Source organism: Schistocerca cancellata, chromosome 5 (genome assembly GCF_023864275.1).
Source record: "Schistocerca cancellata isolate TAMUIC-IGC-003103 chromosome 5, iqSchCanc2.1, whole genome shotgun sequence".
In the NCBI taxonomy this organism is placed as follows: Eukaryota; Metazoa; Arthropoda; class Insecta; order Orthoptera; family Acrididae; genus Schistocerca; species Schistocerca cancellata.
The window spans coordinates 77,249,107-77,276,733 of NC_064630.1; the positions used below are offsets into that span (position 1 = coordinate 77,249,107).

Here is a 27,627-nt window from a genome sequence, read left to right on the forward strand (position 1 = left end):
ATTGAGTGTCAATTCCCACAAGGGCTTCTGTAATCTCTGGAGTTTGGAAGCCATTGTATATCCAGAATATTATGTAATGAATTCATTTTAGAACAAATTGATGTGTTTATACCATCCGTTACCTCTGTCACCTCAGTCATCTAAAACAACAGTATTTGTTGCCAGTTGCTTTGATTTGTTATGATCTATAAGTTCTTAATGATTTTTTTTAATCATTTGGTGTACCACTCTTGTAATAAGATGCTCTCCGCAGGATATGTGCACTAAACATGTTGTAGAAACAACGAAAAAAGCATGCTAAATTCAGATGAACGCGAAATCTCCAAGATTGGCAATCTTTTACAGAGGCTCAAAATTTAGCACTGACTTCAATACGAGATGCTTACAATAGCTTCCACAACAAAACTCTATCTCGAAACCTGGCAAGGAATCCAAGGAGTTTTGTATTGTATGTAAAGTATGGTAGTGGCAAGATAAAGTCAATGCCTTCTCTGCATGATAGCAATGGAAATACTATCAACAACAGTGCTGCAAAAGCACAGCCTTCCAAAATTCCTCCACCATGATGACAAAGTAAATATTCCATAATTCGAATCAAGAACAGTTGCCAACATGAGTAACATAGAAGTAGATATCCTAGGAGTAGTGAAGCAACTTAAATCACTTATTAAAAACAAGTCTTCTGGCCCAGACTGTATACCAATTATGTTCCTTTCAGAGTATGCTGATGCATAGCTCCATACTTAACAATCATATACAACTGTTTGCCTGACGAGAGATCCATACCCAAAGAATGGAAAGTTGCACATGTCACACCAATATTGAAGAAAGGCAGTAAGAGTAAATCACTAAATTACGGGCCCATATCATTAACGTTGATATACAACATGGTTTTGGAACATATATTGTGCAGGAACATTATGAATTACCTCAAAGAGAATGGTCTATTGACACACAGTCAACACAGATCTAGAAAACATTGTTCTTGTGAAACACAACTAGCTCTTTACTCACACGAAGAGTTGAGTGCTATTGACAAGGGCTTTCAAATTTATTTCATATTTCTAGATTTCCAAAATGCCTCTGACACCATTCCATGCAAGCAGCTTGTAGTGAAATTGCATGCTTATGGAATATCGTCTCAGTTATTGTAACTGGATTTGCGATGATTTTCTGTCAGAGAGCTCGCAGTTCATAGTAACTGACAGACAGTCATCGAGTGAAACAGAAGTGATTTCTCGCATTCCCCAAGGTAGTGTTATAGGCCCTGTGCAGTTGCTCATCTATGTAAATGATTTAGGAGACCATCTGTGTAGCTGTCTTAGGTTTCTTGCAGATGATTTATTATCTAGTAAACACACCAGAAGATCAAAACAAATTGTGAAACAGATTTAGAAAAGGTATCTGAATGGTGTGAAAATTGGCAATTGACCCTTAATAATGAAAAGTGTGAGGTTATCCACGGGTGCTAAAAGGAAAAGTAATTGCATAAACTTCGATTACATGATAAATCAGTCTAATCTAAAGGCTGCAAATTCATCTAAATACCTAGGAATTACAATTACAAACAGTTTAAATTGGAAGGAATACAAAGAAAATGTTGTGGGGGAAGGCAAACCAAAGACAGCGTGTTATTGGCAGAACACTTAGAAAATGTAACAGATCTACTAAATAGACTGCCTACACTGCACTTGTCCATTCTCTTCTGGAGTACAGCTGTGTGGCTGGGATCCTTACCAGGTGGGATTAACGGAATGCTTCGAGAAAGTTCAATGAAGAGCAGCACGTTTTGTATTATCGCAAAATAAGCAAGAGTGTGTCACAGACATGATACAAGATTTGAGATGGGCTTAATTAAAACAAAGGCATTTTTTGCTGTGGCAGAATCTTCTCACTAAATTTCAATCACCAACTTTCTCCTCTGAATGGGAAAATATTTTGTTGACATTGACGTACATAGGGAGAAACAATCATCATAATAAAATAAGGGAAAATCAGAGCTCGCACAGAAAGATATATAGGTGTTCATTTTTTCTGCATGCTGTTCGAGAGTGGAATAATAACGAATTATTGTGGAGGTGGTTCGATGAACCCACTATCAGGCACTTAAGTTGATTTGCAGAGTATCGATGTAGATGTAGAAACATCATTTTTGTTAAAGTAAAAGTAAAATGTTAAATTGACATTTAGAAAATACTTATACTGTTGTATATGTTTATTATCAGTATTACCAATGGTATTGAATTACGTCTCCAGTATTCGCATTAACCTCTGTTAATGTCTTTCGCAGGTGATTGGGCTTCTCGACGTATTTCATCCAGGAACTTCCTTAACTGACTTTCAACATGTGTAAGTTCACAATTCGAATTGAACAATTTTTTCTTGCCTGCAATTAGATTTTTGTGATTATCATGACAATCTTAATTGTGACCATTGTATGCTGTTAATTTTGTTGCATTAATTGCTTGGAAAAGTCCAGTACCTGTAAGAACCTGTGGACTCAGTAGAATTAAGTGAAGTGGGAAATAAAGTGTAGACATTATGGGGCATTGTTTAAACACATAAGCTGTGTTACCCAGTGATGTATTTTATTGAAATATCCTATTGGTTGATGTAAAATCAGATTTAATATACAGGGTGAAGTGAAATTTGCGCACTCGGGCTTTGCAGTGTGACTCCTCACATGCCAGCAATAAAAAAATGTCTGTCACAAAATTTCGTCCTTCGAGTAATCCGGCAGAAAAAGGATGTTAAAGAGTGACAATCTGGCAACACTGTATCTAAATGTATAGTAACTAGCTCTGTCAACACGTAAGGTTGTGCTGTACAGTTGGTGCCATGGATAGCATGCTGGAGGTCAAGGGTTCGATCCTGGGTTCAAGAATATGTTTTTGGGCTTGAGTTTATTCACACCACATCCTCTACTAGAAGCAAAACCTGATTTCTTTGTACCCTCCTCTAATGGTCACATAGATTAGTACCAACTATTATTCTTGCCTTGTACAGGTCCATTACATTTCGTTAGGACCTTACATTACCAGTAGGACGAGCAACGTGCTTTGCGAATAATGTCCAAACTCGGTTACTATTTGTATGTGTTATCACTGTGGTCCCATTAATTGTGTCAGCTGCCTATTTCTTATTTGTCTAACTACATATTTGTTGTGTTCAGCATTTCAAAATGTTGTAAATTTAGGGTACATGTGAAGTAAGAAACAGTGTATATTACAGTATGAAATGTCAGAATGAAATTAGGAAAAAAAAGCACCCCAACCCAAGATTGAACCCTGGACCTCCTGCATGCTAACCCAAAACTCTATCCCCTGTGCCAAGTATGCAGCATGATTAAAATGTGCTTTCAGAGGTAGTTACCATATGTGTTGTTACAGTGTTGCCAGATTGCCACTCTGTAATGTCCTTTTTTGCTGGATATACGTGCCAGACGAAATTTTGTGAGAGAATTTTTTTTATCGCCTGTCATGTGAGGAATCGCACTGCGAAGCCCGAGTGCGCGAATTTCACTTCACCCTATATATGTGTGCTAGTATGTTTGTTTTACATATCAGGAAGTATCATTACTGAGTACGGTAGACCTCTAAACAGTCTTGCAAATGAAGAGCAACACCACACTCTCGACAATATCATGTACTTTCACTTCTTTTTCGTGTGCGAGCATAGCTTATTATTTGAGTGCAACAGTATTTAGAAGTAAGGAAACAATACATTTTTAGAAAGGTAACAGTTGTGTTGAAAATTGACAAAAGATAAATTTGAATAACAAAGTGATGTTAGGAAGTGATAGTCAGGTACTGCTCTTATATAGAGGAACAACAGAAGCAAAAAATAGTGCAGAAATAGAATAGCACAAGTGGTGAATTTTAGGTGATTTGTAACAAAACACTGACAGATAGTTGAAGCTTGATTGGGTGTACATGTATTTGAGTTGGATAATATGAATGATGTATTGAAGTATCTTACTTGGTATACTGAAGAAAGGAAACTCCAGTATGAATATCAACAGTGTAGAAAAAGATAGGGTGCTACTTACCGTAAAGATAACATGCTAATTGGCAGACAGGCACAATTAAGACACTTGAACATAAGCTATTGGCCTCAGCCTTCATCGAATAAAGAAACACACACCATTCATTCACACAAGCAAGCACACCTCACGCACACGTGACTGCCAATTCGGGCCCAAGCTCAGTGATAATTATTGACAGTTGGAAAATCTATTTCTAAATTGTTTTATGTGAGAGTACTGAACTTGTAAAGTTGGTGGGGCCTATATGAAATGATATTTCAAGGGATTCTCCCATTAGAAATTCATGTTCATTTTTATATTGAAGGATACCAAACTACTGGAAATAGTTTTTCTTTCAGGAACACTAATGGTTTAGTGTGATGAAGTGTTGTCATCTTATTGGATCTGTGGTAGCAGATAATTGTAGACTATAACAAATCATGTTTCTGCACATAACAATTTCTGTGTAGGATCAGTTGCTTGTGATATCAAACAGCAGAAATCTCTGTGACCTAAGCCTTTTCGTTACTTGTTTTTCAAGGTAATATGCTGCGGCCCCATGAACCACGGAACTTGCCGTCGGTAGGGAGGTGTGCATGCCTCAGCGATACAGATAGGTGCAACCACAACAGAGAGGCCAGACAAAAGTGTGGTTCCTGAAGAGAGGCAGCAGCCTTTTCAGTAGTTGCAGGGCCAACAGTCTGGATGATTGACTGATGTGGCCTTGTAACGTCAACCAAAATGATCTTTCTGTACTGATACTGCGATCGCTTGAAAGTGAGGGGAAACTACAGCTGTAATTTTTCCCGAGGGTTAAATGATGATGGCGTCCTCTTGAGTAAAAGTAGTAGGTGATGGACTGGGGGGGGCTAAGGAATGAAAGAGGAAGCCACCTGGTAGAATTTTGCACATAGTGTAACTTAATTATAGCTAACACTTGGTTTAAGAACATGAAAGAAGGTGGTGTACATGGAAGAGGCTTGGAGACACTGGAAGTTTTCAGATAAATTATATAATGATAAGACAGAGATTTAGGAATCAGGTTTTAAATTGTAAGACATTTCCAGGAGCAGATGTGGACTCTGACCATAATTTATTGGTTACAAACTGTAGATTACAATTGAAGAAACTGCAAAAAGGTAGGAATTTAAGGAGATGGGACCTGGATAAATTGAAAGAACCAGAAGCTGTAGAGGGTTTCAGAGAGAGCATTAGAAAACAGTTGACAAGAACAGGGAAAAGAAATACAGTAGAAGAAGAATGGGCAGCCTTGAGGGATGAAATAGTGAGGTCAGCAGAGGATCAGGTAGGTAAAAAGATGAGGGCTAGTAGAAATCCTTGGGTAACAGAAGAGATATTTAATTGATGAAAGGAGAAAACATAAAAGTGAAGTAAATGAAGTAAGCGAATAGAAATACAAACGTCTCAAAAAATGTGATTGAGAGGAAGTGCAAAATGGCTAAGCAGGGATGGCTAGAGGATAGATGTAAGGATTTAGAAGCATATATCACTAGGATACTGCCTGCAGGAAAATTAGAGAGACCTTTGGAGGAAAGAGAACCACCTGTATGAATATCAAGAGCTCTGATGGAAAACCAATCCTAAGCAAAGAAGGGAAAGCCGAAAGATGGAAGGAGTATGTAGAGGGTCTATACAAGGGCAATGTACATGAGGGCAATATTGTGGAAATGGAAAAGGATGTAGATGAAGTTGAAATGTGAGATATGACACTGCTTGAGAATTTGAAAGAGCACGAAGAATTTGAAAGAGCAATGAAAGATCTAAGTCAAAACATGGCCATGGGAGTAGACAACATTCCATTAGAACTACTGGTAACCTTTGGAGAGCCAGCCATTACAGAACTCTTCCATCTGGTGACCAAGATTATGAGACAGACGAAATACCTTCAGACTTAAAGAAGAACATAATAATTCCAATTCCAAAGAAAGCAGATATTGGCAGGTGTGAAAATTACCGAACTATCAGTTTAATAAGTAATGATTGCAAAATATTAATCTGAATTCCTTACAGACAGATGGGAAGCTGTTAGAAGCTGATCTCAGGGAAGATCTTAGCATTTGTAGACTTAGAGAAAGCTTTTGACAATGTTGACTGGAATACTCTCTTTCAAATTCTGAAGGTGGCAGGGATAAAATACAGGGAGCAAAAGGCCATTTACAATTTGTACAGAAACCATATGGCAGTTATAGGAGTTGAGGGGCACGAAAGGGAAGCAGTGGTTGGGAAGGGAGTGAGACAGGGTTGTAGCCTATCTCCAATGTTATTCAATCTGTATATTTAGCAAGCAGTAAAGGAAACGAAAGAAAAATTTGGAGTAGGAATTAAAATCCATAGAGGAGAAATAAAAACTTTCAGGTTTGTAGAGACAGGAAAGGACCTGGAAGAGCAGCTGAACGGAATGGACAGTGTCTTAAAAGGAGGATATAGATGAACATTAACAAAAGCAAAACGAGGAGAATGAAATGTAGTTGAATTAAATCAGGTGATGCTTAGGGAATTAGATTAGGAAATGGGACACTTAAAGTAGTAAATGTGTTTTGCTGTTTGGAAGCAAAATAACTGATGATGATTGAAGTAGAGAGGATATAAAATGTAGACTGGCTATGGCAAGCAAAGTGTTTGAGAAAAAGAGAAATCTGTTAACATCAAATATAGATTTATGTGTCAGGAAGTCTACAGAAGAATGCTGAAGATTGTTGGGTATACCACATAATCAATGAGGAGGTACTGAATAGAATTGGGGAGAAGAGGAATTTGTGGCACAATTTGGTTAGAGGAAGGGATCGGTTAGTAGGACACAATTCAAGGGATCACCAAATTTAGTTTTGGAAGGAAGTGCAGAGGGTAAAAATCATAAAGAGAGACCAAGAAATGAATTCACTAAGCAGATTCAGAAAGATGTAGGTTGCAGTAGTTATTCGGAGATGAAGAGGCTAGCACTGGATAGAGTAACATGGAGAGGTGCATAAAACTGGTCTCTGGACTGAGGACCACGACAACAACAACAACATGCTGGGGTGTTTACTCATGCTCACTAAAACAAATTTCTCATAACAAGAAGGTTACAATTTATCATTGCCTTTGTAGGCAAATATTGGTAAATCATATGATTATGAAATGAAGTTATATTGAATTTTCATAACAGGTGGGTGCCTTTCATCACAGAACACCAAAATAAAAGGAGTGCACAGCCCATGTTACAATACAGACGCAGAGAATGGCAGCAGTTCTCATAGATGCCTGGCAGTGAACTTCAATGGGAAAATATTTTTTGAAAAACACATATTAGATGACAATATTTTTCATTTATACTTTATGGGTGGGCCTAGTAGTCTAGTATTAAAGAGCTTTCCTGGAAACCTAAAGATGTTTGTGACCTTTTAAAGTAATTAATTTGAGAAATATTTTTTAATGCAAAATAATGATGTGCTTTAAAGTCTATTAAAAACAATTTGTATTAATTCATTTTTATGTATGTTCACTCGCCTGAAATTGTCCTTCTGTACAGTACTTTCAAGCAAATTAAATTTACTAAAATCACAAAATTTTATTCCTCTACATTGATAGCAGAGTAAATTGGGAGCCACAATAAATACACGACACGTGTGTTGTTCAAAAATTTGCGAACAACTGTTTCACCTTGTCTTTAAAAAGATTGCCAGGGAGTTGCTTTTTATTACTTGGAAATTTATTATAGAACTATCCCCATGTTTCAAAGGATCTGTGGTCTGTAGCTCTTTATTTAGTCAGTATCCTACGGTAGTTACATGTGTTTTGTGTGTTGTAATTATGGATGTCTCTGTTCATTACACTTATTTCACCATTCTCTTTTACGAACATTATAGTGCTAAGGACATACAATGAGTACAGCCAGAAAATTATAACTTCTGGAGTAATCCCTACAGGACTGGCATTTGGTTACATTAGCAATTGTCATAACTGCTCTCTTTTCAAGCCTGAAAATCCTATCCAAGTAGACTTTGGGTGCCCCATGCCAAATCTCAGTCCTGTATTGCAAACATGAATGGATTAAACCGTAATACACTTGTTTAAGGATGGGAGGGATATTGTATTTGCGAGACATTTTGGTAAGTAAATATTACCGGTAATCTGTTTTCCAGGTGTAACTGATATGGTCTTTCCATGTGAGATGTTCATCAATCAGAATGCCTTAAAACTTATGTTTATCAGATGTCTCAATCATAGAAAGTGTTTCAATATGAGTATTATTATAATTTAACAAGAACTTTCACTACGGTCTTGTTCTTACTTGGTATAAGTTTATTCATTATTAGATATTCAATGATTATTCTAAAGTTCTCTTTATTGCTTTGGAATGCTAGCAGCTCAGTATGGCCCCAGCTAATCAGTGATGTGTCATCAGCATAGTTAACTAGTTTGGAATTTTATAGCTGTGTTATGTCAATATATACAAGAAACAATAATGACTCAAGTATACTTCTCCATGGGACACCACCATTGAGAGTTCTGTACATTGATTTTACTGTTTATATCTTAGTTTCATTGTTACATCTTAGTTTACTTCACTGGCTTCTATATCTGAGATAAGAATTTTAGTGCTATTCCTCTTACACCAAAAGTTTCAAACTTGGGTAATAGTACTGCACAAGTCACAGAATCAAGTACTTTAGACAAATCTAGAAAAGTCCCAATAACTTTGTTTCCTTTATTCAGTCTGTTCAGCACTTCATGAAAGAAAGTTACTACTGCTGTGATTGTGGATCATCCTTTTCAGAACTCGTGCTGCGAGTTGTTTAATAATTTTTTTTACAGGAAGAGGATTCCATTTGCTCTAGAATTACTCTTTCAAGCAGTTTGCCAAGTATTGGAGTGAATGAGATTGGCCTGTAATTATTTGTGCCAGTGGTTGCACCCTTTTTATACACTGGCCATATTTCAGTAACTTTTAAAAGTTAAGGAAAGGTCTGCTTGCCAATTGAAGTGTTTATTAAATGTGTTGGTTTTATTAATTTATTTTTGCATTCTTTAAGTAATGTAGACAATATATTGTCCCAGTCGCTAGAGGTTTTTATTTTGAGTTGTGCGGTTATTTTCGTGACATATTCTATTACACTCCTTAGGAAAAATGAGTGACTCACTTTAACTCAGTTTATTTGTAGTGTTGCTTCATCACTTTCTTCTCTGCATGTCTTACTAAAACACTTATGAAGGCCTCATATACTGTCTTTGGCCCATTCAACAATATTACATTTTCTTCTAGTGCTATATTGCTGCAGCCTGAATTCTCTCTATGTTCGTGATAATTCATTATTGTTTTTCCCCAACTGGTTGGAGGAGTGGTACCACTCCTCCAGTCTTTTTGGTTACACCCATGTCAATGTAGGCCACATTTCTTAGATTTTGTTATCTATACTTATATTTACAAACAATGGAAAATCCAGAATGGAATGTAACAATATTATGAAAAGAAAAGTTGCTGCTCACCTTATAGCGGAGATACTGAGTCATCACACACACACACACACACACACACACACACACACACAACTGCAGTCTCAGACAACTGGTACACACTGTGAGCACTCGATACAGATTGAAAGGATGTCAACAATTATTCTGAACCAGATGAGGGGTTTAGGATTCTGGGTTTTTAGGAAGGGTTCCTGTAGAGGGCCCATTAATAGGCTGGTATAGGATGGTGCCATGCGGGTGCCCATAGCCATACCCTGGATTTGTTTGTAGATAATGCCTCCAAAGGAGAAGTAATTGTGGGTGAGAGTATGGTTGGTCATGTCAACTAGGAAGGCGGTTGCTGGTTTGGAGTCTGATGGTCGTTGTGAAAGGTAATGTTCAACACTGGTAAGGCCATGGGCATTAGGAATGTTCGTGTAAAGGGAGGTGGCGTCAGTAGTGACGAGCAGGGTACCATATGGTAAAGGGACAGGAACTGTGGAGAGTCGGTGGAGGAATTGGTTGGTATCTTCTATATAAGAGGTTGAAGGTGTTTGTCTACAAGAGCAGAGATACTGTCTGTGGGAGAACAGCACCCGTCCACAATGAGGTGTCCTGGGTGTTCAGGTTTATGGACTTACGAAGCATGTAGAAGGTAGGAGTCCGGCGAGTGGTAGGGATGAGTAGAGATATGGACCCCGGGGAGATGTTCTGGGATGGGCCTAAGGATTTGATTAGCAACTGGAGATCTTGCTGGATTTCTGGAATGGGGTAACTGTGGGAAGGTTTGTAGGTGGAAGTATCTGACAGCTGGCAGTGTCCTTCTGCCAGGTAAACCTTGCGGTTCAAAACAAATGTGGTGGAGCCTTCATCCGCAGGTAGGATTATAAAGTTGGGATCAGTTTTTAGATGGTGGACTGTGTTTCTTTCTGCGGATGTAAGGTTAGTCTGCATATTGAGGGATTTGGGGAATGATGGTGAGGCAAGGTCTGAGCTTAAGATATTCTGGAAAGTTAAAAGGGGGCGGGGGTTATTTGGGGCAGTGGGGGTGGATCATGGTTGGATGGAGGAGTGAACTGAGTTGGGCAGGGTTCAATATTGGTCTCTGGTTGAGTCTGATTGGTGGCGAAAAAGTGTTTCTACTTTAGGGACTGTGAGAAAGAGAGAAGGTCTTTAACAAGTCCTGCATGGTTGAATTTGGAAGTGGGGCAAAAGGTGAGGTCTTTGGAAAGGACTGATACTTCTGTGGGGCTAAGGCTTCTGGAGGAAAGGTTCATTACTGTGCTAGGGGTCTGTATAGATTCTGGATTCAGTGTGGTAGGGGGAGGGAGATTTGGGTGGTGGGATAAGTGTATTAGGTCTGCAACACAAGATTTGTCAGCTATGAGGGGAATTGGGGGAGGTTTGGAGGCTGTTGTAGACGTGGTGGACAGTGGTACTCCAAGGCTGGAGTAGGGAGTAAACAGGATGGAGATACCTGTACACTTACGTTCCTAATGTCCATGGCCTTAGCAGTATTGAACACTACCTTTCCCAGCACCTGATGGATTCTTAACTAACAACCTCCTTCCTAGTTGCCATGACCAACCATATCCTCATCCACGATTACTTCTCCCTTGAAAGCATTACCTACAAATATATAATGGGTATGGCTATGGACACCTACATGGCAACATCCTATGACAACCTATTCATGGGCCATCTATAGGAATCCTTCCTAAAAATCCAGGATCCTAAACCCCTCACCTGGTTCAGATTTATTGATGACATCTTTGCAGTCTGTATCGAGGGTGAGGACACCCTATCCACATTCCTCCAGAACCACAACTACTTCTCCCTCATTTGGTTCACTTTGTCCTACTCAACCCAACAAGCCACCTTCTTAGATGTTAACCTCCACCTCAAAGATGGCAACATCAGTACCCCCCTCCATATCAGAGCTACTAACCGTCAGCAGTACCTCCACTTCGACAGCTACCACCCGTTCCATACCAAGGAGTCCCTTCCATACATCCTCACAGCCCATAGTCATTGCATCTGCAGTGATGAGGGGTCCCTCTTGAAATATACCTAGCGTCTCACTGAAGCCTTCACAGTCCACAATTACCCTCCCAACTTGTACAAAAACAAATCTCCCGTGCCTTATCTTTCCTGTCTCCCATCACCTCCCAAAGTCTCACCATCCAGCCACAGAGGATCATTCCCCTTGTATCTCAGTACCACCCAGGACTGGAGCAACTGAATTACATTTTCCGCCAGGGTTTCGATTACCTCTTGTCATGCCCTGAAATGAGAACTGTCCTGCCCACTATCCTTCCCACCTCTCCTACTGTGGTATTCCGCCATCCACCGAACCTACACAATATACTCATCTATCCTTGCACAACCCCTGCTCCCACCTCCTTATCTCATGTCTCATACCCCTGTAATAGAGAGAATTTCTTCTCACCACCTCATGTTTTTATGATTGAATGCTCTGATGAATTCTGTATAACAACAGTTTATGAAATGTTGATGAATGAGTGAATACTGCAGATTTGTAACATATTGAATGCCCATACCATTCAACTCTTGATAACCTGACTCAGATATAAACTCTGGAAGAGTTTTTTCTATGGAAGGAACAGCATGTGGACATCTGTTTCGGCAGTCAAGAAACTCGTGTTTTGACTTCTTGAGGTATCTACATTGTTAAGTTTGTTGAGGGCTATTGCTGGCATTTAAGAAAAGTCCATGTCTGCACAGTTTTTCTGTTATGGAGATAAGAATTCTTTTTCAGGTAAATTTTTTGGAGGAGAAGTGTGTCCCTCAGAGGAGTATTGTAAGTGTGAGTGTTTGCTATTATAATAAGTGGTGCAACCTCTGCAATAGAGAGTCTAGTCCATTTGTCACCATCTGCCAATGACTTAAAATCTAGTGTCTCAATAGTGGGATTGGCTGTGAAATTTGGTATTTGAATTTTATATATATTTTACTGTTTGAGGTAAGATCTTGAGAGGGCATCGGTGTAATTACTACGACAATGAATTCAGCTGTTTATGTAGTGATTGAGTTGTAAAATAAGCTATAAATTTTGTTATATATTGTGCATAAAATGGAAACAACCAGTCTGCAGAACACCTGGAAGCACACCATTGAAGTTACTGTTAGTTAACCGCTAGCCTATTTTCCACAACCTCACTTACCTTTTCCCTTCTCTTTGGTGTGCACCACTCCTTCCCTGTCCAGATTATGCACTGCCTTCTCCCGCCACCCTTTCTCATCCCTCCTCCTTCCTGGCATTCCCTCCCACTCCCACTCACCATCCCACTCCTCCCCCAGTCCTCCCCCTCCCCCACTCCTCCCCCTCCCCCAGTCCTCCCCCTCCCCCAGTCCTCCCCCTCCCCCAGTCCTCCCCCTCCCCCAGTCCTCCCCCTCCCCCACTCCTCCCCCTCCCCCACTCCTCCCCCTCCCCCACTCCTCCCCCTCCCCCACTCCTCCCCCTCCCCCATTCCTCCCCCTCCCCCACTCATCCCCCTCCCCCACTCATCCCCCTCCCCCACTCATCCCCTCCCCCACTCATCCCCTCCCCCACTCATCCCCTCCCCCACTCCTGCCCCTCCCCCTTCCCCCACTCCCCCCTTGCCCCACTCCCCCCTCCCCCACTCCTCCTCCCCCACTCCTCCTCCCCCACTCCTCCTCCCCCACTCCTCCTCCTCCCCCACTCCTCCTCCCCCACTCCTCCTCCTCCCCCACTCCTCCTCCCCCACGCCTCCTCCTCCCCCACTCCTCCTCCTCCCCCACTCCTCCTCCTCCCCCACTCCTCCTCCTCCCCCACTCCTCCTCCTCCCCCACTCCTCCTCCTCCCCCACTCCTCCTCCTCCCCCACTCCTCCTCCTCCCCCACTCCTACTCCTCCCCCACTCCTACTCCTCCCCCACTCCTACTCCTCCCCCACTCCTACTCCTCCCCCACTCCTACTCCTCCCCCACTCCTACTCCTCCCCCACTCCTCCTCCTCCTCCTTCCCCACTCACCCCCTCCCCCACTTCTCCCCCTCCCCCACTTCTCCCCCTCCCCCACTCCTCCCCCTCCCCCACTCCTCCCCCTCCCCACTCCTCCCCCTCTCCTCCTCCCCCTCTCCTCCTCCCCCTCTCCTCCTCCCCCTCTCCTCCTCCTCCCCCACTCCTCCTCCCCCACTCCTCCTCCCCCACTCCTCCTCCCCCCACTCCTCCTCCCCCCACTCCTCCTCCCCCCCACTCCTCCTCCCCCCACTAACCCCTCTCCCTCCCCTCTTTCCCCTCTCCCTCCCCTATTTCCCCTCTCCCTCCCCTCTTTCCCCTCTGCCTCCCCTCTTTCCCCTCTGCCTCCCCTCTTTCCCCCTCTGCCTCCCCTCTTTCCCCTCTCCCTCCCCTCTCCCCCTCCTTCTTCCCCCCTCTCCCTCTCCTTTCCCACCCTTCCTTCCACCTGTTTATATCTATTATATGCTCTACCTTACCAACTCATTTCGTCTTGTTGTGCAGCTGCCAAGTCATGCATCAAGAACCCTTTCTAACACTATCCCACTAACCCCTCCTAGCCTCATGCGTTGTTCACTACACTCCCCCCACTACCATTTGCCCAGGCAACTGTTCTCAATAATTAATAATCAGTCTTGCTGTGGGGCATGCATTTGGGTGGCAGTCTAGTTGAGTGTGAATGTGGGTACTTTTGTTAGAAAAAGAACAAGATCAAAACCTAATGTTAATATAATTGTGTGTTAGATGTGTGTGTGCCACACATCAATCTGTGGCCATCTTTCCCTTATTTTACTTATTGCTATTTAATCTTTTGTTTGCAGTAATGTGACGTATTGTCTTCTTTGTTATGTAATGTTACATTGCATGTTTTTATATTGAAATTCAGTTTGTAATAAGATTTTTGTTTTAGTTACTTGGTGACTCACTTAATGGGTGCTGACCTAAACAATATTGTAAGAACACAAAAACTGACTGATGACCATGTACAGTTCCTAGTTTATCAGATACTGAGAGGTCTGAAATACATCCATTCAGCTGGAATAATTCATAGGGTGAGTTTACTTTCACTATTTTATATGGTTGCATGGCCCTCGAGTTTTGTGGCTTTGTGTGCTCAGTCCCCCCCCCCCGCCATCTCATGTAAATCTTCTCCACATTTCCTTATTTTGTTTCTTTAATGAGTACTTACAGTTGTAAATATTTGATAGTGGTGTAGATCCGACTTCTGTAATCAACTTTAACTGTCTAGATAGTCTATATATCAGAGTTAGCAGTATGTGATGGAAGGAATAAAGGTAACGAATCACCATATAGTGGAGGCTTTGGTTCATCAATAATCACATAAACAAGACTGAAAACATTACTAAGCTTTCGAACACTTTTCAGATCTGGTGACAGAAAAACACACACACACACACACACACACACACACACACACACACACACACACAACACCTGCATGTCTGTTGTATTGTCCCATGGGCCCAGAGAAATACGTCAACATTTTCAGTGTGTGTGTGTGTGTGTGTGTGTGTGTGTGTGTGTGTGTGTGTGTGGTGTTATTGATGGCTCAATATAAATATACAGTGAGGTGCTACCTTTACTATTTCCATTATTTGTATTCCACACAGGACTTTCCATTACATATGTAGTTTGCAATATGTATAACATTCATAGTTTTATGCTTATAAAGTTTGATATGGGACAATTAGAAGATACTATCGTCATGCCTATCAAGTTTTGTAGATTAACAGTGAAAGACTGGTTATTCTGAAGACTGCATAGTGGCAAAGACAGGCAATTAGACAGAGATTTCCTATATCATAGTATAAAAATATCAAAGTCACTCTCACAACAAAACAATAGTTTATTAATACTCCTGAAGCTGATTAGGTGTGATCCTTGCCTTCTTGCTATATCTTCTGCACCCTTACCCCTGATACCCCCCTCCCCGGGCACAAAAGAAAGGAAACTCCAATACAAATTTTGATAAAGATGCTATAAAAAGAATCAGTGTTCACAAAATAAAGCAAATGTAACTGAATTGCCAGTTGCTGTGGCAGTTCAGCTGTAGACAGCATAAATTGCGAAGATTATTATAGTGTGTTATTTGTCATGTACTCTTTCAATAGTTTGATACCAGTAAGCCTCTTAATTTCATCTATACTACTTGGAGCATATGAAGGTGTACAATCATGTTGACCAGTATTGCCACTGTGCTTAACAAATAATTGTGTTATTGTTGAAATCTTACTGAATCTTATATATCTCTATTTATCATCCACTGCTGGACATAGGCCTCTTCAATACTTCTCCATAATTTATGATCTTCGGCTTTTCACAGCTGGGTTTGTCCTGCATGTTACTTTGTCATCAAACCCTCTTCCATTAGTTTACTACTGAGTTAGAAATACAGTTTTAATTGCATGTGATATTATGTTTTGTGTTGTGTTAGTTCCAGAAATGACTTCTGTATATGAAGAGATGAGACAATTTGCTTTGCCTTATATTGTTGCCTATTTGGAATGAGAATTTTGATTGTGAATTTTTCATTATGAAAAAGTAATAATAATAAAACTAAATAAAAGATAATTAATGTTGTTGTGATGGTCTTCAATAGGATCTTAAGCCATCGAATATCGCAGTGAATGAAGACTGTGAATTGAAAATACTAGATTTTGGTTTAGCTCGGCCAACAGAGAGTGAAATGACTGGATATGTGGCTACGCGGTGGTACAGAGCACCAGAGATAATGCTTAATTGGATGCACTACAATCAAACAGGTAATATAGTCTTCTCTTGATAAGAATTCTTCTAACTCTCTTTAATGATATACATATATTTTTTTAATCTGAGAAGTTTTAAGTGATTTGTATGCAGAATATATCACAAGTGTTTCATGTCACCAAAGAACACTAAAAACACTTGTTAAATTGTCTTTAAATAGTAGGGAGTCACCAATTTCTGTTGAAGTGTGTAAATATAATATAATTGGATAGATAAAAAATATACCCGCCAAGTGGCCACAGGGTAAAACACAAATAATGGCTAAAGAAATGTGCATCCTGACCACTGCTGAACTCCAGGCTCTTTGTTCACTAAAATCTGATGACTCAATTATAGCCTGCTTGTGGACAAAGGATCTACCACTGTGATACATTTTACGGGAGCATGTAAGTGAGTGACTACACCTGTTTTCTGGCACCTGTATGTACAGAATCTCCCATCAAGATTCTATCCCTGTGGTACACACTGACCTACAGTCCTTCCTTAAAACCTCAGGCCCCTCACAAGGACTAAAACATCAGTCCATAGAACTTCTTACCCCACTCAAACCACACACTCTCACCTTTTACCTTCTTCTTAAGATCCACAAATCCAATCACCCTGGTCATCCCATTGTTGCTGGCTTCCAAGCATCCACTGAATGTATATCTGCCTTAGTTGATCAACACCTGCAATATATACAGGGTTATTACAAATGATTGAAGCGATTTCACAGCTCTACAATAACTGTATTATTTGAGATATTTTCACAATGCTTTGCACACACATACAAAAACTCAAAAAGTTTTTTTAGGCATTCACAAATGTTCGATATGTGCCCCTTCAGTGATTCGGCAGACATCAAGCCGATAAGAAAGTTCCTCCCACACTCGGCGCAGCATGTCCCCATCAATGAGTTCGAAAGCATTGTTGATGCGAGCTCGCAGTTCTGGCACATTTCTTGGTAGAGGTGGTTTAAACACTGAATCTTTCACATAACCCCACAGAAAGAAATCGCATGGGGTTAAGTCGGGAGAGCGTGGAGGCCATGACATGAATTGCTGATCATGATCTCTACCACGACCGATCCATCGGTTTTCCAATCTCCTGTTTAAGAAATGTCGAACGTCGTGATGGAAGTGTGGTGGAGCACCATCCTGTTGAAAGATGAAGTCGGCGCTGTCGGTCTCCAGTTGTGGCATGAGCCAATTTTCCAGCATGTCCAGATACACGCGTGAAACTTGCCCGCACGCGTTCAACCGTTTCCTCGCTCACTGCAGGCCGACCCGTTGATTTCCCCTTTCAGAGGCATCCAGAAGCTTTAAAATGCGCATACCATCGCCGAATGGAGTTAGTAGTTGGTGGATCTTTGTTGAACTTCGTCCTGAAGTGTCGTTGCACTGTTATGACTGACTGATGTGAGTGCATTTCAAGCACGAGATACGCTTTCTCGGCTCCTGTCGCCATTTTGTCTCACTGCGCTCTCGGTCGCTCTGGCGGCAGAAACCTGAAGTGCGGCTTCAGCTGAACAAAACTTTGAGTTTTTGTATCTGTATTGTGTCGTGACCATATGTCAATGAATGGAGCTACAGTGAATTTATGAAATCGCTTCAATCATTTGTAATAGCCCTGTAATACAAAGATTCCCCTCCTATATTAAAGGCATAACCATTTCCGAGATCATCCAAAAACTGTGCCCACCCACCCACTCCCACCACACACATTGCTCTCTCTCTGTTCCAACATCCCCCCATGTATGTGGTCAGTCTGCTGATGAACATTACCTCAGCCAATGTCCATCTTATTTCAAACCTATGATGTTCTCTCTGCTCACCTTAATCAACTTTATACTTCCCAGCAACTACTTTATTTTTGAGGGGCAGACTTACAAACAAATTAAGGGCACAGCCATGGGAACCATGAGGGTCCTTCCTATTCCAACCTTAAAATGGCTCACTTGGAGGGGCCTTTCCTGGGATCCTTAGGTTTGGTATAGATACATTGAGGACATCTTAGATCCACATGGACTCATGGTGAGGCTATACCCTTTTACAATTATTGGAATCTCCTAATACATTCTCACAATTAAATTTCACAAGGTCCTGTTCTGAATCCCATCTCACTTTCCTTGACGTTGACCTCATGTGCAGCAAGTGTCAGCTACACGCTTCTCTTCAAATTAAACCTACACGCAAACAACAGTACTTACATTTTGACTGTTGCCATCTTTTACATGTCAAATAATTAACCCACTGGCTTAATTGAAAAGCAGATTTCCCAGGCCATTACATCCAGTCCAGGTAATGCTGATACCACCAAAAAACAACATGGGAATGCACGTCTTGTCACTCAGTTTTATCCAGGTCTTGAACCTATTAGTCAGCTACTTCAACAAGGTTATGACTTCTGAAAATCATGCCCTGAAATGAGGTCCATTCTATCAGGCATTTTTCCCACCACACCTAGAATAGCTTTTCGCCCCCCACCACCATCTCCACATTACTCCACATTATCCTGTTCAGAGCATGTGCTCCTATTGCGCCCATGCCTTTTTCCTCTGTGATCCACACTGCTGGGATTGCCCTATGCACCCTGCTATCACCATCTATACCAGCCCTGCAACTGGCAGAACATATATTATCAAAGGAAGAGCCACTTGTGAAATGACGTTCGTCATGTACCAGGTGTTACGTAAACGCTGTTCAGCCTTCTGTACTGGTAAGACTACCATCAAGTTATTAGTTAGGATAAATGGGCATTGACAGGATGTTAAATTGCAATCTTCCTTTGTTTCTTGGTTGGTGGATTCTAAGAAAATACTATTCATCCATGCTCTTCACATATGGGATTTCCAGAATATGCTCTACAACATGACAGCCAAAACCTTGGCGCCCGTTTCAACACATATACCATCTGGATTCTTCTCCCAGACACCAGTTTCTCAGAACTCCACAGATGGGAACTGGCATTAAAAATGTCCGTGGTTCTTGCCACACAAATGGCCTTAATTTACATTAATTTTTTTTAAATTTCTTCAGCCTCAGAATTGTTTCTCAGCAAATATTCCTTTCATCATTCACTTTCAGCATTCTATACCTTTTATTTTATGCCTTTCTTTTTTCCCTCACCCCCACCTCTACCACATATGATCCGCTTAGCTTTCCATTTTTATTAACTCTTGCATGATGTTTTGTCAGTAACTTGCCTTGCTTATTGACCTATTTTGCAACGTAAAGCTATCAGTTTTTCAACTCTCATCCAGCACAATTACCAACTATCAGTTTTTCCTTTTCATCCCGTCCGGTAAGTTTTCCCTGAGCCAGGGGTCTGGGTAGTTTTTCTGAGCTATCCCCAGTCCCTAAACCTCACCACTCCTTCCCTTCCTCCCTCTTCTTTCCCCTTTGGTCTTGCCAGGAGAAGGAACCAGTGGCTCCAAAACCTTGCACAGTTCTTTTATTTGTGTATTCTCCTGCCACCACTTGGTGAGTAGTTTTTTATCAATTGAGTTATATTTTATTTTCAAAAAGTTATTATTTTTTGGTATATTAGAAAGTATGTAAATGTAATGATGATATTTATCTTGACAGTTGATATCTGGTCTGTTGGCTGTATAATGGCAGAGTTGCTGACAGGAAGGACATTATTTCCAGGAACAGATCGTATCCTTTACCAAAAAGTTCTTGATTTAGTTTATGCTCTGAGCAATATCATTTATTGTAAAAATGTACCTTATCATTGCAAACCTTTATGTTGTAAATGAACCAAAGAAACTGTAATTCCAACTGATGCCAGTTTATGAAAACTGGGCTGCCATTCCTATGTGCCATAGTGAACTTTGTATCTTATAATAGTGAATTATGAACATTTGATCTACACTCTCTATCATTTTGCCACTGAAATATTTCTTTCAATGTAAGACATAGATCAATGGTATTTTCTGTCACTGACAGAAGGATCAGCTTTAGAATTTCAAGAGTGGGTTTCACTTATTTTGAACATATTTGACATATGTTGAGGCAGCGTCTAATATTGTACACTAATCTATCTTGAGGCAAATAATGTTGGTCTTCATTGAACTTCCTCTCTTGTGATAACACTGGAAGAACCCATACGGAGCAATAATACTAAAGATTCAATATTTGATTGAGCAATAGAATTCTAAGCAATGTCATTTTAGTATATTTTTCTAAGAATTGTTTCAGCAACTCTGACCCTGACTTACGTGGTGATTCAGTTTTAAATCCGTGCAGACTAGTAAACTCATAAAATAAGGGTAAGGCACCATGCTCCTATAGCGGACAGATTGGTTGCATGCTTGTGTGTGTGTGTGTGTGTGTGTGTGTGTGTGTGTGTGTGTGCGTGTGTGTGTGTGTGTGTGTGTGTGTGTGCATGGGGGTGTGTGCATGTACGTGTACACTTTTGCTAGAAAAAAAAGCAAGAGCTTGAAGTTAGTGTGAATACTGTTTGTTGTCATGTGCATCTTTGTGTCCCATACCAGTCTGCTGTAAGTGACTGGTTGCCTTTCCCTTATTTTATGTGATGTCCCAGCCAAGAATTTCCATTATTGCTATGAATCCATGTGTTTCTCTTAAGGCCTAACCAGTATGGCGGAGTTAAAGAGTGCAGCATCTTTTCACCCCTTCAATTTTGTTGAGACTCGTTGTGTTATGTATGAGGTGCTACACAAAATATCTGAGAATTTCATTGTAAAAATCGGAAAACTATTCTTACGTCCTGATTCCCTCTGCCATGTTCAAATTAGTAACCACGGGCATGTATGCAATGATCCAAGTGTTGTTCTCATTTTTGGAAGCACTCCTGGAAGCCTACAGGATGAAAGATATTCAGAACCCATTGCAATTCCACTTGGAGGTCTTCAATTGAGTCAAAACATCACGCTTTTAATGTAATTTTCATCATCGGGAACTGGTAGAAGTGGCACGGGGCTAGATCTGGTGAGGAGGGAGCAATGGGGACCAGTGCCATGTTGTTTCTGACCAGGAATTCCTTCTAAACAAGCGAGGTGTGCATTGTCATGATGCACCAACCAGTCTTTCTTTTTCCACAACTCTAGCCATTTGTGTCAAACATTTTCCCTCAGTCGCTTCAATATTGTGCAGTAAAACTACCCATTGGCGGTGTGATCAGATGGAACAAACTCCTTAAGCCCTATTCCCCGAATGTTGAAAGGTCAGTGTTGAATCTATGTTGCTGTCAACTTGTCGAGCTTCTCTTGGTCTTGGAGAAGATGTCATTTTCTGTTGTAAAGATTGCTGCTTCGTTTCAGGGTCATAACTGTAGACCCAAGATTCATCTTACTGCAGCTCAGTGCACGTCTGAATTTTGTGGTTTCATTGGTCAATGCTGAGAACGCACAGGACAAACTCCTCTGCAATTCATTTGATGTTCAGTTCATTCGCTAGAATTTGTCGACACACACTGTACAACAGGCCAAGTCTGTTACAGACATTGTGAATTGTCTGCGTTATCTGGGCCGATAGAACATGTTGGTATTGATTTGTCTACTATGTTGCAAAATGCTTAGATTTTATCCTAAGGTGTATCCCATGTTGATGCTGCCACTGTGATGGATAGTCAGTCACACATTTATGTTTGTGAACGTGTCGATAAAAGCAAAATTTCATCTTAGTGAAGATACTGACTATTCACCAACCAACGAAACTAAATTACATGGGATTCTGTATCATGAAACACAAGCTTTTTAAATGGTTTAGCGATAAATGGGAAAGGTGAAGGAAAACAATTGAAAACCTCCTGATGACTCAAAGATCATGCTGAAACTAGTTTGTGTAAAACAAGAGATTTTATATCAAAACAAATGTAAACATAACATAAACAGTGGTTTTCCGAGCACATTTTCTGGAGCTTAGTATTTTACTAGTTTTGCCTCTGATAGGTCTCCTTGTTCAGAACAATATACTATTTTCTTTCGGTTAGAACGTATTGAATCTAGTCTTTTCTCTGGTATGAATTCTATAAAAAATCATTTTGTGTTCACTTTGTAATATTGTGGAACCATGTAATTTGGTTTCCAGAAATTAGGAAACGTGCACTCAGCTCTAGTTTCACTATCTACCAGCATCTGGAAAAGTAGAGTGAGCAGAGTTATGTGTGACTGCAGCTTCTACAACTTCTGTAGGTTCCTGCAGAGGGTTTGAGGTCGCATTTCACCTGTTGAGACAATTACCAGGATTGGTTACTTCAGTCAACTTGATGTATTATTTATGGACCCATGGTAAGCACCGAGCCAGATGACTTAGTGGCAAGACACTGTCTTGCACTCAGGAGGACAGCAGTTCAGATCCCCATTTGGATGGCCAGATTTAGGCTCGCTGTGGTTTCCTTAAATTGCTAAAAGAAAATACCTAGACAGCTCCTTTGGAAAGGACACAGCCATTTCCTTTGCCATCCTTCCCAAATCGTAGCCCATACTATGTCTCTATTGACCTTGTTGTTGACAGGATGTTAAATTGCAATCTTCCTTTATTTCTTGGTTGGCAGATTCTAAGAAAATACTATTCATCCATGCCCTTCACTGTAATTACGCAGTTATGTGACTGATGAGATCAATTTAAGATATCAGAGTATCAAGGAAAAGCCTCAGTAAAATTTCTTAGAAAGAAAAAATAGAAAAGAAAGTTACCACAAAAACAATGGAACAAGCAGGAAGTGTAACACTAACTCTTTTGAATGATTATGCAGGAGGGTAAAAAATAAATTTTGATGTTTAAATAAAATTTATGTTCTATTGAGTTAATTGAAAGACTAATGTACATGTGAGAAAGAACCCCTTGAAGTATTTGAAAGAATAACTTTCAACTCAAATTACCATACAAGATTTCTGCGTCAAAAGGCCAGTTAGCTTAATGTGGCATTTCTTCTTGAAAATGGAGTAAGCATCGTTTGCATATCAGTGCGTTTTCAGTAATATCATTTGCTCATTATGCAAATTTGTATTGCAGTGCCAGCTTCTTTCAGTTTTTTAAGTACATTGGATTCAGTATTTCTAAAACTGTGCTTCTTGTTCTTAATTTCTGCATTGTGATGATTTGGAAAATTTGGCAGTTTGAATTCCCTGCATAAAGAGAAAGAGTGGTATGCATGGTAAGTATAATAATGCTAATTTCACTTCTGATAAGTGATTATTACTCATAAGCAGCTCAGTTCTTAAGCTAACAGTGTCAAAGGCAGTTACATAGCTTCATCAACAGTCAGAAAAAAAGTTTTGAGCAGCAAATTTAGTGGGTCTTTGTATTTCCCTTTTGCTTTTAGGAGACTGCTATTGAATGATGAACATTTAAAAACTGATTTTCTCAGAGTGGGTGGATTATCGTAGTATAAATTTGACTATATTTAAAAAGTGTGTAGTGCTACATAATTGTTGATGCCATTGTACATTCTATTGTGTACTGTGTAAGTGTGAAATGAAATGTTGGCTATTTAATGTATTCAATTTTCCTCATTTCAGTAAGTAAAGGTTATTCTTAACACCCTCCCCTTTTTGTTCTTATTAATAGTGGAGTTGCAGGTGTTTAGTGCTTTGTATGTGATGTTTTTGTATACCTCAGATTGAGTATTTTTCAGAAAATTACATATTTTTTAAGATTTAATAGTTCATGGTCTTGAATGCAAGTATTACTGCTTTGTTTTACTGGATAGTATTGTTTTTTATGCAGGTGATGATCTGTTTGTTTGTATGCAACTGAAACTTCAGTAGGTATGTTTCCAGTATGTTTGTTTTTAGAGGAAAGGAAAAGATTTACAAATAGCAATTATTATTTAAACTCTGGCACAAGTCATAATGCTACATCATGGCAAGGATAATCATGTCCACCAGAATTTTAATACACAACTTAAGGTTGTAATATGCCCTTCATGTTGATGCAGTGAGAGAAAAATAAATCCTTGTTTGCACTGTTGTTCCTTGGCTTGTGTATGAAGCTTCATTTTAATTGTTGTAAAATGTTGCATTTATAGTATCAGCTTTCAATTTGTACATTTTGCATATTTCATATAAAATATTAGTTGTGGCATTACAAAACCAATGATATAAGTTATGTAAAGTTCATCTCCATTTCTAACGCTCTAACACTGCGTTACAATAATTGAGCAGTATAAAGTTCTTAATTTTCTGGCTATAGTTGCTTTACAGTTATTAAAGGTATTTAAAACCTATCTGTGTAACTATAAGCTGTAGTTACACTAACAGATATGAAAAGTAGAAAATTAAATTACCACAGCAACTTATGAAAGCAAAGTCTGTTCCCTACATGCCGGCCGCGGTGGCCGTGCGGTTCTGGCGCTGCAGTCCGGAACCGCGGGACTGCTACGGTCGCATGTTCGAATCCTGCCTCGGGCATGGGTGTGTGTGATGTCCGTAGGTTAGTTAGGTTTAAGTAGTTCTGAGTTCTAGGGGACTAAGATGTTGAGTCCCATAGTGCTCAGAGCCATTTGAACCTTTTTTTTTGTTCCCTACAAGAAAAGTAATAACCTTGATATCAGGTAGAAAAGTATTGCTATAATTTGTTAAGGAATCTTATAAGAACATTTGTTGGATCTGTTACTGAATGCAACATGCACTCTCTGTTGTGTGTGTGTGTGTGTGTGTGTGTGTGTGTGTGTGTGTGTGTGTGTGTGTGTTTACAGAAAATCTGCAGTGGAATTGGTCAGACTTTGAAAGAAATAGGCTCATTATCGTAACAAATGTTGGTTTTGGAATATCAGGAAGCACCTTTTCAACAAGGACCAGAAAAACCTTTCCCTTGTAAACATAGGCATAGGAATATAGAAAAAATACTACCAGGAAGTATTGTACACTAGTTGCAGACCACGTACTCTCCTTCATAACGATTATGTTACCTAATGGCAGTGACATTTTTCAACAAGATAATGCGCCATTTCACAAGGCCAGGAGTGTGATGGAGAGGTTTGAGGAACACAGTGGCGAGTTCCAAATGGTGCGCTGCCTCCCCCGCCCCTCCCCCGTTCCCCCCCCCCCCTCCCCTCCCAACTCACGAGATCTGAACCTGATCAAGCACATCTTGGATGTGATTGAACATGGCATCAGAGCTCATTGCGTCCCCCCCCCCCCCCCCCCCTAAAATCCCTCCTTGGAATTTATGGGAATTGGGTTATTTGTATGTGCAGATTTGGTCCCAACTTCCTCCTGTGGCCTACCAAGGTCTCATTGATTCCACGCCATGATGCGTCACCACTGTTATCTGTGCCAAAAGTGGATATACCAGCTATTAGGCAGGTGGTCATAATGTTCTGGCTGATCGGTGTAAAAATTGACAGTGTAATATCACTGCTGTGTGATATCATCTTAGTAATTAACATACATGAATTATAAGTCCACGTTCTTAAAAAAAGACTTTTTGAAGGATTGTTAACTGCACAGTGAAAATACATTTTTAAATTTTCCATAAAACCTGTGGAAAGGGTGCCAAAAATATGTTACTTCAAAACTGATAAGTCCACTTAATTTTTAATAATGTACACATAGTGTCTTGTTTCATTTAGGATGCATGCCAATAGGATATAAGTGTGTAAATGTAATTACTGGAAGCTACATGAGCATAGAAATCTTGCATACGTAATCGAGACTGTTCATCTGCGTCTACGCCGATACTCTGCAATCCCCCTTATGGCGTGTGATGGAGGTTATCATGAACCACTACTAGTCATTTGATTTCGTATTCCACTCACAAATAGAATGAGGGAAAAATGATTGTCTGTATGCCTCCACATGAATCCCAGTTTTTCGGATCATATCTTCGTGGTCCTTTTGTGCAGTGAATGTACGAGGCAACAGAATCATTCTCCAGTCAGCTTCAGATGCCAGTTTGTGAAATTTCTCAGTAACATTCCTCAAAAAGAATGTTGCCTTCTCTCCAGGGATTTCCATTTGAGTTCCTGAAGCATCTCAGTAACACGTGTTGTTCAAACCTACCAGTAACAAACTTAGCAGCTCGTTTCTGAATTTCTTAATTTCTTGCTTTAATGTGACCTGGTGCAGATCCCAAACAATTGAGCAGAACTGAAAAATAGGTTGCAATGTATTGTCTCTCTGCTAAAAAATAAATAAAAGGACATGCCAACTTTTGAACTACACCTCTCTGTTCATACCTGTTGTAAGAAGAAGAATAGTTGTGTGTCACCAAGTGGCTGCTTCATAACAACAAAATGCATGCTCACATTGCATTGTAGGTTATTTTTTTGCTTGTGGACATAATAGACGGAACTGTATTGAGGCAAACAATAGTGATCATAAGTGGCTCATTACAAACAGTTGTAGGAAATGTAAATGTGCTCAGCTACATACACGATATGTCAAAGGAAATGGACTGATGTATCAGTAACATATGTGGTGAACTTATCTGTTTCTTATTATTAGAATCTCTTTGTTTCCGCAGATACTGTTCTGTGAACCCTCAGTAAAAGTTTTTTTGGATGAGGAGTTGGTATATTTCGACATTGTGTTCCAGTAACTATGAACTGTGGGACACATGCAGATTTACTTTATTATACTTAATTACATAGCAGATGCTACACTGCAGAAAACTGTGGTGACTCTTTAATTATACAGTATCTGTGAATGAGAACTGCAAGACTGTCATATGGCTAACATATTGTGAAGCAATTCTTACAGAGTTTTAAACTTAGCGATAACTATTTCTGGCTCTTCTTGGCATCATCTAACATTACAATGTAATTTAATAATCTGCCCTTATACTGCTGGCAATAAGAGGGGTGGAGGCGTGATGTTCTGTGTGTTAGTGTGTGAAAATGAATTTTGCATGTGTCAGCTTGTTGAATTAAAGATTACATTGATCACGATCTATGCAGCAAGAATTCTGACCATCATTCAGCAAAATCTTAGAATATAGATGAAGAATTCTGTACTGATCTTGATGAAGTTAAATCATACAGATTCAGTAGATGTGATGGTCCTCATTTTACTGCTATAAAAATAATTCAGCATGCTATTGATGGATTTACAGTGTATAGGTGTTTTCGCTTGTTTCTTTCAGCTTTAATTAATATTTAGCATTGGTTTTGTTACTTACAAGCATGTTGATTCATTTTTGTATAACATTGCTTTAATGCTTTGGCACATATGACACTGATGTTCATATAAGTGTGGACTACGCTGTAGAAAATTTTCATGCTAGTTTTAATAGATGTTAGTGATGTTGTTACACATTTTATAGCGTAAACATTTTTTTGTGTTGGCTAGTTTTTAGAGGTTTTGTAGTGGACAATGTAAAGAATATGATAGTCATATTTCATTGTAGATATGGACTGTTGGATAGATAGCACAATGTAGGCACTCATAGCTCCCTGGAGTGGGCAGAACTGTAGGT

The 27,627-nt window shown here is 40.0% G+C and overlaps 1 protein-coding gene across 2 annotated transcripts in view; it reads left to right on the forward strand.

Moving 5' to 3' along the window:
- The window catches only part of LOC126187458 (mitogen-activated protein kinase p38b), a 100,347-nt gene that overhangs the window by 41,078 nt on the left and 31,642 nt on the right, over positions 1-27,627 (forward strand). For both annotated transcript variants that reach the window (XM_049928549.1, XM_049928551.1), the window contains exons 3-6: positions 2,291-2,349; positions 14,385-14,526; positions 16,095-16,257; positions 19,828-19,899. In XM_049928549.1, coding sequence (XP_049784506.1) covers positions 2,291-2,349; positions 14,385-14,526; positions 16,095-16,257; positions 19,828-19,899 — 436 coding nt within the window. The remainder of the gene's footprint in view (positions 1-2,290; positions 2,350-14,384; positions 14,527-16,094; positions 16,258-19,827; positions 19,900-27,627) is intronic.